Source organism: Choristoneura fumiferana, chromosome 9, assembly GCF_025370935.1.
Source record: "Choristoneura fumiferana chromosome 9, NRCan_CFum_1, whole genome shotgun sequence".
NCBI classification, from domain to species: Eukaryota; Metazoa; Arthropoda; class Insecta; order Lepidoptera; family Tortricidae; genus Choristoneura; species Choristoneura fumiferana.
The window spans coordinates 3902079-3914861 of record NC_133480.1 but is presented as its reverse complement, the minus strand read 5'-3'; the positions used below and the strand labels follow the sequence as shown (position 1 = coordinate 3914861).

At 36.2% G+C, this 12783-nt stretch overlaps 3 protein-coding genes across 3 annotated transcripts; 1 reads left to right on the top strand and 2 right to left on the bottom strand.

Annotated features, from left to right (window-relative positions):
- Window positions 1–1715: 1715 nt before the first annotated feature.
- Window positions 1716–2969, bottom strand: LOC141430778 (uncharacterized). Its single transcript, XM_074091636.1, has one exon. The coding sequence runs from the start codon at window positions 2963–2965 to the stop codon at window positions 1844–1846; it is 1122 nt and encodes a 373-aa protein (XP_073947737.1). The 5' UTR covers window positions 2966–2969; the 3' UTR covers window positions 1716–1843.
- Window positions 2970–4834: 1865 nt separating this feature from the next.
- On the top strand, window positions 4835–9316 carry LOC141431456 (Fanconi anemia group I protein homolog). The gene is made up of 7 exons (XM_074092640.1): window positions 4835–4992; window positions 5068–5181; window positions 5272–5444; window positions 5786–5953; window positions 6623–6733; window positions 8181–8271; window positions 9239–9316. Exons 3-7 carry the CDS (start codon window positions 5440–5442, stop codon window positions 9314–9316), a joined length of 453 nt encoding a protein of 150 aa, XP_073948741.1. The 5' UTR covers window positions 4835–4992; window positions 5068–5181; window positions 5272–5439.
- A 2472-nt stretch (window positions 9317–11788) lies between these two features.
- Window positions 11789–12293, bottom strand: LOC141430777 (mediator of RNA polymerase II transcription subunit 1-like). The gene is made up of 3 exons (XM_074091635.1): window positions 12241–12293; window positions 12035–12168; window positions 11789–11952 (listed from the first exon to the last, which is right to left on the bottom strand). The coding sequence occupies exons 1-3, from the start codon at window positions 12250–12252 to the stop codon at window positions 11802–11804; spliced, it is 297 nt and encodes a 98-aa protein (XP_073947736.1). The 5' UTR covers window positions 12253–12293; the 3' UTR covers window positions 11789–11801.
- Between the last annotated feature and the right edge of the window lie 490 nt (window positions 12294–12783).

Here is a 12783-nt window from a genome sequence, read left to right as displayed (position 1 = left end):
TTACTTCAAAATCAAATTGCGATAAATAATATGTAAGATCTCCTAATTCTTCGTCTGTTCTTGCTTTAATGTTCATTTTTTCTAAAGGTTTATGATCAGAGAAAACTGTAAATTTCTTTCCTATGAGCCATATTTGCCAATATTTTATAGCTTCTTTTATAGCTAAACATTCCAAATATATAGCTTTTTTCTTTTTTGGGTATCACTTAATTTTTTTGAAAAATATGCGCAAGGCTTTTTCTCCATTCTGTTGTGTTTGTTTTAAAACCGCGCCTATACCTTGCATACTCGCATCTGTGTAAATGTATATGGTAAATCTGGGTCAAAGATAGCTAAAATGGGTTTTGAGCAAAGAAGTTTTTTTATTGTTTCGAAGGATTCTTGACATTTTTCCGACCAAGTAAATTTTTGTCCTTTTCGCAACAAATTATGTAACGGATCTAATACGATTGATGTATGTGGTATATATTTCCATAGAAATTTATTTTCCCTAAAATTGTCGAACATTTTTTGTGTTTTCGGGATAGGGAACTCTTTTATAGCAATTAAGTTATCCTTTAATGGAGTGACTGTATTGTTTTTAATTATATGACCTAAGTATTTTACAGAGTCTTGTGCAAAATTGCACTTGGAGAATTTTAATCTAAACCCTTCTTTAAAATTGCCTCCAATAACAGTGATAAATGAATAATGTGTTCATCGAATGTTTTTGAAAACACCAAAATATCATCAATATAATTTACAGTGAAATCGGATAATTTATGTTTTCTTATAATGCTACTCAATATCCTTTGAAATATGGCAGGGGGAGTTTTTTAGCCGAAAGGGAAACAGGTCCATTGGTAATGTCCCTCCTGAGTAACAAATGCTGTCTTTTTCCTGTCTTCAACCTTCAAAGGAATTGACCAGAAAGCCGAGTTTATGTCTAGAGTTGTAAAGAATTTACAATTTCTTGTTTTTTGCATTAAATCGTCAATCAGTGGGAATGGTTGCGATTGAGGAACCACAATTTTATTTAAATCACGAAAATCTATACATAGTCTCGACCTTTTTCCTTCCTCTTTTTTATAAGCCATTGTTACTGGAGCCGCAAAGGGACTATAAGACTCCTCTATCAAGTTTTCTTGCAATAGTTTCGATATTTGCTGTTCGATTTCTTTTTTATCTTCTATACTACATCTATATGGTCTTTTACTACAATATTTATCTATTATTAGATCAATGTGTGCTTCGTACCCTTGCACTGTACCTATATCATACTTATCTTTAGCAAAAGTGATTTATACTTGCTTATTAGTTCCTCTATCACCGTTTTTTTCTGAAGGTCTAGATGATTTACGGAAATATTAAAGTTGGTTACGTCAATATGTTCATTAAAGTTAACTTTATATATGTTATTGTTAATTGTTTCGTCTCTTACGATACCTGTAGAGCCAGGAATTATTGTTTCATTTTTGTGACATGTGTTATCATCATTTTGTTCTTTTTTATAATTGTGTATAGTTTGCGTTATTTGTAATTTTTCATTTTGTGCTAAATGAAATTGCTCTATACAGTCTAGCCCAATCAGGAAATCATAATCGAAGTTTGCTTCATCTATTACGAAAACATTAATTTTTTCTCAATATCGAATATTTTATTTTTAAAGTTACTATTCCTACCGTTTTTTTTACACCATTAATCGTTTTTAAGTTGGCATTACTTATATTTATATCAGTTTTGGATTTTTTACACGATAATAACCTTGAGTTTATTAAAGATACATTTGAACCCGAATCATAAATTGCCAAAGTTTCAAAAATATCATTTATGCCTATTTTAATTTTGATTAATGGTGGAAATACTAGTTTTTTGGATCTATTTGATTCAATTCTGTTTCTAATTCAGAATTATTAACGCTTCGGATATATTCTCGTTTTGGTCTGGTACCTATGTTTTTGAACCAGCACAATGATTCTGGATGATACCGAATACCCTTGTTTTCTTTTTCACATATTCCGCATGGTCGTACTTTTTCTTCTTTTTCATTATTTTTTCCTAAAACTCCATTATTCTGTTTTCTTACCAGGTGTTCCAAGCCTCTGATGTTATTAAATAAGTCTTCAGTCTGTTTCAAAGTTTTTCTATCGATTTTATCCGCTATATAATGTGGCAAACCTGTAGCAATCAAGTCCATCAAAGTAGGCGTATCTATTGTTTTATTCATCTCTAATAAAAGTCTCTCTTTTTTTATAGCATATTCCAGTAATGAACCTTGTCTATATTTGAATAATAATGCATACCGAACCGGGGACCAGCCTTTGTCTGCGTATGTGTCACAGAAGCTTTTCTTCCATATCAACCAATCTGAGTTAATCGTATATTTTATAAGCATGGAAGTATACCAGTCCACACACGAGTCCTCCAAGAATAATCTAAGAGCTTCAATTTTCTTCAAATCTTCTTCCAATCCTAAGCGAGTACATTCTGCTTCAAAAATAGTCATCCATTGAAATACATTTGATGTTTTCCTTGTGAATTTTTCTATTACAAACTTATCTGTTACATTTCTTACGTTCTGTGGCTTAGGTATATCCTTATTCATTTCAGCACAAGTTTGTAAGATTCTTGCTAAAACCTCCTCTGAAATTCCAGTAGTGGAGACTTGCTGACGCGCCTCTAGTGGGGCCTCTTCCAGTAAATATCCTTTGAATTGCATATTTCCATCTTCGTCTATATAAACATTACTGATCTCGGTTGTCATCGAAATCCATACTTGTCGTTGATCATGTCTTCTTTGTAGTGTTTTCCTTACCTTTGCAAAAGCTTCAGTTTTTATAATTGTATCATGCAATTTGACCGGTTGCAGCTCATCCGGCAATAAAAAGGTTTGGTTGTTGACATCCGTAATTGAAGTTATACAAATTATATTGGTTTTGGGATCTTCACCCGCTTTTACCGCAAATTTGAATTTTAACTTCTCCATCGTTCGTAAATTAGCTATAAAAATGTTGTTTATAATGTGTTTTCAAATATTAAGCACCTTTGGTGAAATAAAAGCCAAATTGCGTTGCTCTGAAAAGAGATAAGAAATTTATTACAAATAAACTTTTCCTTCACACAGTATGTGGCGTAACATAAGCTAAACAATAATTAATAACTAAAATAAACCATACCTGAAAAGAGAAACAACATTTAGAGCTATTATTTCAGTAATTTCTTTATCAGCACATTTTAAATATCTTTCATTTCATATGTAACCGTCATTCTGTCCGTCATAGCCTCGATAGCTCTATGGATCCAATATCATAGATAAGAATAGCTTGAAATGAAGTGAACCAACCTTCATTTACATTTATTTACCTTGCGGTTCTTAGCTATGTTTAGTTAAAATTTGATTTAGCCGTTTTTGAGATATTGAACTTCAAAACGACAATGTCGAGGGTGTCTCAGTTTTCAAAGTTGGCTTGGGTATTTATTTGTTTTATTAATATCGGTGACACATAGCCCGAAGAATTGCGAAACTGAAGAGCAGTGGGCGGGGCACAATGCTTGCAGGACTGATGGCCGATGGGGTCGGACCGGGAGACGAGCTGACGGTAGGCCTCCAACAAGATGGAGCGATGACCAGTTTTAGATTGCGGGATCGTGTTGGATGCGGGATGTCCAATATTCCGCAGTGCCTGAAGACTAGAGTCTTCGACCAGTGTGTGTTGCCAGTGATGACTTTATGGCGCTGAAACGTGGTCCTTGACTGTTGGCCTCTTAGAGAGGCTCAGAGTCACGCAACGAACTATGGAGAGAGCTATGCTTGGAGTTTTTTTTGCGCGATAGAATCCGGAATACGGAAATTCGACGAAGAACTAAAGTCACTGACATAGCTGGAAAAATATCCAAATTGAAGTGGCAAAGGGCAGGCCACATCGCTCGAAGAACAGATAACCGTTGGGGAAGAAAAGTCCTGGCGACTACGAACCAGAAGACGAAGCGTTGGCAGGCCTCCACCAGGTGGACTGACGACATCGTGAGTGGCGGAAACCGGTGGATGCAAGTGGCGAGTTGTCGTTCATTGTGGCGTTCTAAGGGGAGGCCTTACCTTTGTCCAGCAGTGGACGTCTTCCAGCTGATGATGATGATGATGATGAAATTATGTAAAACCTAATAATTGTTAGTACGATACGATAACTCTACCAAGGAACAAGAAACTGACTCTAACTTAACTCTAATTAAACCATTGAATTAGTTGACATTCGTCTACTTCCTGCCTAACCTCCGATTGCATATCGCATCGCATATCCGGAACAAACCGCGCGATCTGGCCAACTATTGCATAAACCTGCTAAGGTTTTTAATACCTAGTGGCTACGAAAAGTAAAAGCATGTGGAAATCTAATATTTATATAAATAAATAAAAAAAAAAGATCCCGTGATAGATGGCAGCACAATTGGATGTGGTTGAGTTATTAGTTTCCCAAGTTTACATAATAGTATGTGTCTGTCTGTTATCTGTCTTCTCACTATTTCTGTCGAGAGAGTTTCACTAATTATGAATTACTTAATAATAAATTTCGGTGTTTTAATTTTATTTATAGAAAACGATTAAAAATAGCGAAATAGAATAAAACAAAACCTCGAACTATCAATCCACTCCGTTGTCTTTTTATCAGAAAAGATAAAAGTCATTCAAGTATAAAAAATATCGATATTTATCGTGTCCATATTTTTTGAACTTGGCATTGAATGATTGTTTTGTTCGACATTTTAACTGTCAACTGTCAGTACTATATATCGTCGTACCAAGATCGTACCGTACCACCCGTACTAACTATCTGTCATTGTCGTCCGTCACATTATTTTGGCGGGACGTCATTCATTTTCATGAGTTCGTTTGAGAATTTATTATTTACGAAAACAAAATGGAATAAATGAGATATTCGCAAATATCAAGAACTAGGCCGAGTGAATAGTAAGAGAGTCGATTTACGGGAGTTTTGCAAGTTAAACATTGAACAGGTGGTATTTTGTTGTACTTTCATTATGACAAACAAACTGACTCGAAATCAAGTTTGAACACGTTTGTTTTTGCAGATATTGAAGTATTTGCCGCGGCGAATTTTGAATAGTGATGGATGCAAAATAGTGGACTGCCTACTAAACGGCTTATCAGAGAACAGTACTTCTTCGGCTAGATCCAAAATCAGAGTAGATACAGCGTTTGATATAGTTTTTTTTTTGTAATTTTTGTATCAACCCATATTTTGTCATTATAGCTATGCAAAACATTGATTGCAGGTAGTTGATATAATCATCAAAACACTAAGAAAGGAGTCAACATCTCTTACCCACTGTGGAGATATAATAAGTAGACTTTGCCTTGAGTTTACAAGAGCTAATGTAGATGAGCTTGTCCGCTGGTGTAATGAAAGTGTGCAGTCTATTGTTGATAACAGAGATGTGAATATGATGTAAGTACTTTACTTATCCAATAGAAGTTTTTTTTTTTTTTATTCAACTGGATGGCAAACAATCAAGTGGGTCTTCTGATGGTAAGAGAATCACCACAGCCCTTAAACATCTGCAACACCAGGGTATTGCAGATGCGTTGCCAACCTAGAGGCCTAAGATGGGATACCTCAAGTGCCAGTAATTTCACAGGCTTAATTTAATCATTAGTTTAAAATCGGTTTAACACTGTATGAGGAAGTGAACAAAAAATTAAGGACACATCCAGCCTCTATTCAAAGTCTATTCAAATCCTCTTCAAATTATTTATTTTATTATTTTGTTTATTTGTGTTGTATTTCAGATGGAAAGACATATTGCCTGAGTGTTTGAATGCAATATCACCCACTGACAATGTCAAGCACTGCGGGACAGAGATGAGCAGTGGGGAGTACAAAGAGCAGTGTGTGCGGACTCTATGTCAGTGCAACTGGTCGGAGGGACAGCTTGTGCAGCTGGCTGCTATGTTTAAGTTAGTAGGCAGCAGTATTATGGTTGTGTAACAACTTGTTTTATTTATTATTATTGACCTGCCCTGGCTTCGCACGGGCAAAATAAAAAAAAATAGTTTTCTGGTAATAAATATAGCCTATGGCACTTTGGAATAATTGAGCTGGAAGCTGTGGTGGCCTAGTGGTTTGACTTATCACCTCTAAAGCAGGGGATCGTTGGTTCAAACCCCTGCTCGCACCTCTTGAGTTTTTCAAAATTCATGTACGGAATTACATTTGAAATTTACCACAAACTTTATGGTGAAGGAAAACTTAGTGAGGAAACCTGCACAAACCTGCGAAGCAATTCAATGGTATGGGTGAAGTTCCCAATCCGCACTGGGCCTGCGTGGGAACTACGACCCAAGCCCTCTCGTTCTGAGAGGAGGCATGTGCCCAGCAGTGGTACATATATAGGCTGGGATGGACTTTGGAATGCACTTTGGAATAATTGAGCATTCTAATAGGGAAAGAATTTTTTAAATCAGTCTAGAAGTTTTTGAGTTAATTCATAACAAACATCCAAAAATACAAAAATCCAAATCTTTCCTCTTTATAATATTAGTATAGATTTATCTGGCAAAAACATATAGGTGGCGTAACATTTTCATCAGGCAACCATTATGTACTAACAATATTGAATGTTTCAGTGACATGCAACTGTCGCGTAACGACCACAAGCAAGTGGTAAACAAGATCTGCACCTACATCATAGACTTCCCTCCGGATACCTTGCCAGCTTTGGTGCATCAGCTCCTTAAGTGAGAATCTAATTAAGACTTTGAAGTGTGTGTGTGTTGTGTCATTTTTTCCCTGTATGCCTGAAGGAGAGTTATGATTATAGAGCATATGTATGATTGTACAATTTTTTTTGTCCTCTGTAGCCTAAACTAGTGGACCGTTTTCGCCATATATTGATATCATCAGATTCATCAAACCAAAAACTTATTCAGGCAACCCATTCACACATTTCTTATAATATATAGGGTGTATACGGGGGTCGATCAAATGAAGACCAAAGGTAAGGGACCTCAGGAGCTACCAATCGACCCCCCTGTATGTTCAGCGATTTTCATTTGTTTCAGAGCTATGAGCATTTTAGTGAAAATTTCAGAAATGTCGGATTTCAGGTATAATTTCTTAGTGGCAGCTAAACTGTTCGACCTATGACCGTGATATTTTTTTCGGAATTAGTGAGATAGCGGGTCTAACAAATAACAATTCCATTTTAACTCATGTCATCATAATTTGAGTAGATTAAAAAAAAACATAAAGTTTCAAAGGTGATTTTTTTATTTTTACAAATTACTTTAAAAACTACCTTAGCTTATGAAGAATTGAGCCAGTAAAATATTCTTAGATACTCCCAAGGCATCACTTTAAAAATAATATGGAAAGGGCACTAGTAGTAAAAAGCCGTGGTGGCCTAGTGGTTTGACCTATCGCCTCTCAAGCAGAGGTCGTGGGTTCAAACCCCGCTCTGCACCTCTGAATTTTTTCGAAATCATGTGCGGAATTACATTTTGAAATTTTACCACGAGCTTTGCGGTGAAGGAAAACATCGTGAGGAAAACCTGCACAAATCTGCGAAGCAATTCAATGGTGTGTGTGAAGTTCCCAATCCGCACTGGCCCGCTTGGGGAAACTTGGCCCAAGCCCTCTTGTTCTGAGAGGAGGCCTGTGCCAGCAGTGGACGTATATAGGCTGATGATGACTAGAAAAAATTAGTGCCTTCAATTTATTAACTACATTTAAGTTTTGACGACGGATGCCAAGTGGTTAGAGAACCTGACTATGAAAGCTTGAGGGTCCCGGGTTCGATTCCGGCCGGGCAGACATTTGTATAAATAATACGAACGTTTGTTCTTTGGGTCTTGGATGTTTTAATATGTATTTTTAAGTATGTATTTATCTATACATATAAGTAATAAGTATGTTATCCGTTGTCTTGCCTAGTATCAATAGTACAAGCTTTGCTTAGTTTGGGACTAGGTTAATAGGTGTCAAGTGTCCCATGAGATTTATTTATTGATATTTATTATGCCAAAAATCACGTCGATCCGTCGCTCTGTTTCGACGGACAAACATACAAACACACACACTTTTGCATTTATAATATTAAGTAGCGCCTACTTAGTAGGCAGTGGATTGTAGACACTGAATGCGTTAAACTGAAATCTGATTCAGTTGTGTTAATTTTTTTTTCAGACTGTGCCAGACCCACGACTTTGATATAGTGCTGTCACATCTCAGTCATTATTTAGCGTCAGACTGTACAGCAAGCTGGAACCACCGCCGGGTGATTCCGAGTCCACTACTATGGATATTGATGATATTGGTGCGTTTTTAATATTACTATTGGACATCAGAAAATTTTACTTTAGAGTTATTTATACACACACGATAATATAGCGGAACATAAAAAAAAGACTAAATATTTTTCGAAATTATTTTATTTTAAAAAACTAATGACAGCCATTCGCTATCATAAATAAAATGGCATATTTTTTAACGAAAAGGTATTTATTTGGTGGCAATTTAATTGAGAAAAATAAACATTACGGAAAAATAAACATTCCTGAATTTTCATGCTGACAAAAAAAATTAAAAAAACAATTAAACATTTTGTATTTGATAAAAAAAAGGATAAATCAGTATCGAGTATTTCCTCCACGTGCCCTTATCAAAGTGTTCTACCCCTTTTGGCATGCTAAGAATGATGTTGTTCTATCGTTTCTTGGGGTAGTGTCTGCCCTCCCTCTAATACGGGCATTCGCAGTTCATCCAAAGTCACAGGAGCGGGTATTCGGGATTTCACCCCACGTTTTAGTAAGTCCCAGACATGCTCAATCGGATTCATGTCTGGTGACCTTGCTGGCCACTCCATTACTGCGATGTTCACATCATTAAGGTACTCGCGAGTTCGCAGTGCGGTATGAGGCCGAGCATTATCTTGCATCAACTCAAAGCCGTCACCGATAAAGGGGGCAAACGGTACCACGTTTTCTTCAAGAACTTCCCTTATGTATCGATCAGCAGTCAAACTTCCTCTATCAAACACCACCAATTCCGTGCGAGCTCCCAAACATATCCCCCCCCAAACCATTATGGACCCTCCGCCGTTATGGCACCGTAGTTTCAAAATTTAACTGTCTGTATCGTTCCCCTTCACGTTTCCATAGTCTTTGACGCCCATCAATTTGATTTAAAAGAATTCTACACTCATCACTGAACAAAACTTTACTCCATTGGTCCATGGTCCAAAGACGATGCTCCCGAGCAAAATTGAGCCTGTTTCTACGATGCTGTACCTCGAGTTTTGGAGCCTTGGCGGGCACGCGTGAACGCAAATGCACTTCTTCGAACCGTCTTCGTACGTGCGTTCACTTACTGCTACTCCTCGAACTTCTTCAAGAAAATTTCTTGCTTGCACAGCCGTCAAACGCGGATTCCTTCGAACGCGCAGCTGAATAAAACGGTCATCTCTCCTCGATGTACACCTATTCCTGCCTTGCCCGCGTCGCCTAACGAGAGAATTAGTCTCCCTGAATCGCTGGACACTGCGATGAATTGTTGAAACAGATCGACGAAGCATCCTGGCGATATCTCTGTAAGTTTGATTACTGCTTCTCATCTCAAGTGCCCTGACAATTTCAGTTGGAGTTAAATCAGGCATAATGACTCCCTTACCCTTGAATAAGATTTAAGGAACATAAAAAGTCCATAAAGTCTTGAATTAAATAAAAAATACGAGCTTTACATTCAAAATTGTGCACCCGTAATATGGCACACTTACTCGAAATGATTAAAACGTCGAATAAAATTAAAACAATCACAGAAAAAGTGACGATCAACAGTGTTCTGATTTTAAAATATTTTATTCTAAAATAAAAAAGTCATAAAACCAGCCAGCAGCATTAATTGAAAAAGGTTTCACTCTTTTTTTTATGTTCCGCTAATTATGCCGGTGTGTGTAGTTTAAAAAACTTGAATTACATTTGCTGTTATCATTTTTTTACTGTCAAATGTATATCATGAATGAGATATCATGTACATCAAACAATATATAGTTCAAAGTCCTAGGTTTTCTTCTATAACAAAGGGGTTTTGCTGTCTTGTCGCTACAAGAAAATGTACAGTATAAACAATGATTCAGAAGTAAATTAATGATACCTATACCGAAAATACAAACTGAGACATGGATGCACAGAAAAACCAGAAAGACCAGCGCTGGGAATCGAAACCAGGTCCTCAGCAATCCGTGCTGCGTGCTATAACCCCTACAACCACCGCTGGACAGAATTGAACATAATTTGTATTCTCAAGTTGTATTTTCGATATGGTTTCACGGGATACCCGTAAAAGTAAACAAATTTGGGGTTGAAATAAAAAATACAAAAAGACTCCAGAATAACCAATCATGATACCTATACCTTTAGGAGCTATACTTCAAATTCTTAATTACATGCCATAGTAACTAATATGCTCATTTACTGTAATTTCTATAGTAATTTTATATGTATTAGGTGAGTCAGTTAATGATAGAGGCACACTTACACACAGGCATACTTTTTTGTACACTTAATTAATGTGTCATAGTCATAGCAGTGACATATATGCCCTACCTGGTGTTTAAGACTTTTTATAATTTGAATGGTTAATACACGCAGCACTATCTAGTATCTTGAAGTGAAGACATTATTTCCTCTTTGCAACAAAGGCAATCCACAACAGAAACATTTTTCAGATACTTTTAGCTTGTGACTGAAATTTGATTGAAATAAAAAAATAACTGGGCCACACTACATACATAGTTTAGTAATATCTATTTCAAAGTAAATATTATTGCAGTTTCTTTGTCTCCCAAGATATTGTTTGTGTACTTTGACCTCAGGTTATTTTAAGATCAAACTAATAAATTTATCATTAGACCCCGGATTTTTGTCGCAATGACGTCACAATAGGGTAGTTTGGGGAGTAAATGGAACAGTTTTCGTTAATACGGCTATGTAAATGATGATGATGGTGATGATGCGTGTGAAGATGGTCCTAAAGAAAGACCGGCAGATTTTTGATTTGGGACCATGTGATGTTTATTGTATTTTGTTTTTATTATTATTTTCCCCATCGTCCCATGTTGTAACAAATAAATGATTTTCTTTCTTTAAATTAAAATTTAATACCTATATAAAAAATATATTACAAGTTTAGTAATTACAACAAATCAAAAATTTCTTTAGGTTTAAGTTAAACCAGTTTTGGTTTTAGTGTCCACTCGCTTGTTGTTGGTGTTTTTTTGAATGTAGATGTTTTTTGACGGTGAGATGGTCTTTGGGACCATTCTCACAAACACATCATCATCATCATCATCATCATCATTATCATCATCATTATCATCATCATCATTATCATCATCATTTATATAGCCGTAATAATTAAAACCGTTCCATTTACTCCCCAATCTACCCTTATGTGATGTCATTGTGACAAAAAAACCTGGGGTCTATTTATCATAAATAAATGATCATGGAAAAATTATATGGCATAATGCAGGTGGTAGGACCTTGTGCAAGGTCCGCCCGGATTGCTACCACCATTTTGCTCACTAATCCAGCCGCCAAGCAGAAGTGCTGGCACTGTTGTGTTTCGGCGTGGAGAGTAAGACAGCCGGCAAAATTACTGGCACTTGAGGTATCCCATCTTAGGCCTCTAGGTTGGCAATGCATCTGCAATACCCCTGGTGTTGCAGATGTTTATGGGTGGTGGTGATCTCTTACCATCAGGAGACCCACTTGCTCGTTTACCATCCAGTCAAATAAAAAAAAAATATTACAACTTTTCTACAAATATCCATACCTTTCCTTCATGATGAATTTTGACATCTTTGACGGAACCTGAGGATTCTACAAGTATTTCTAGATAGAACATGTCTGAAGATATAAATAGGTTTACCCCTGAAGTGCCCACAACAAACTTGAGCCTGAAAATTAAAAATTAAATTACTACAAGTGGATTGGTAGTATCCAAGTACATAATTTTTATGTTAATGTGTTTTTACTGACCCGAGTTGTCTTGAAAGACATTCTAGCCTTTCAATGAGACTCTGTAAAGAGCTTATTTTGATGCAATGTTGCAGACTATCCAAGCACTTCTGAAGGATCATTCGGTCTTGACTGTCCACTGCCCATCGCTTGTCCTATAAAAAAGTTTTGCATTAAAACTACACACAAAACATAAATAAGGTTTAAGATTTTTTTTAAGCACTTACCAGAAGGGCCATGCGAACGGCTTTCGACGTCTCAGATAAGTTTTTGTACTGTGATGTTTAGATCTTAGTTTTTCCATAAGAATTTCCTTCTGAAGCTCTTTGGACTTGTCTACTAGACCATTTCCAGGTGCCATTATTTGGGCTTTGATGTCCGTCATTTTTTATTAACAAACTTTATCACGCAATCTAACAAAAATACATAAAACTGCTATTGATAACAACTCTTGATATACATGGAACATCTGATACTTGGATGTTTTGGTTATTTTTGTACAAACTTTATGAAAATTACACTTGACAAACGTTTGTAGACCCTTATACCATTAAAAAGCACACGGACTAAGCTTATAATTAGAGAATTAACTTAATTAAATTAAAAAAAGGTTTCACTTTGAGCAACTCGTCTGTCATTTTCACGCGATGCCATTTGCTATAAGCCGTAAAATTTAAAAAGTGTTGTTTAAAAACGTTGACGTTGTATAGCGCTAGTGAGGTACGCAGATTAAATAAGAAAGAAAGAGATAGCGATATATGAGTCACGCT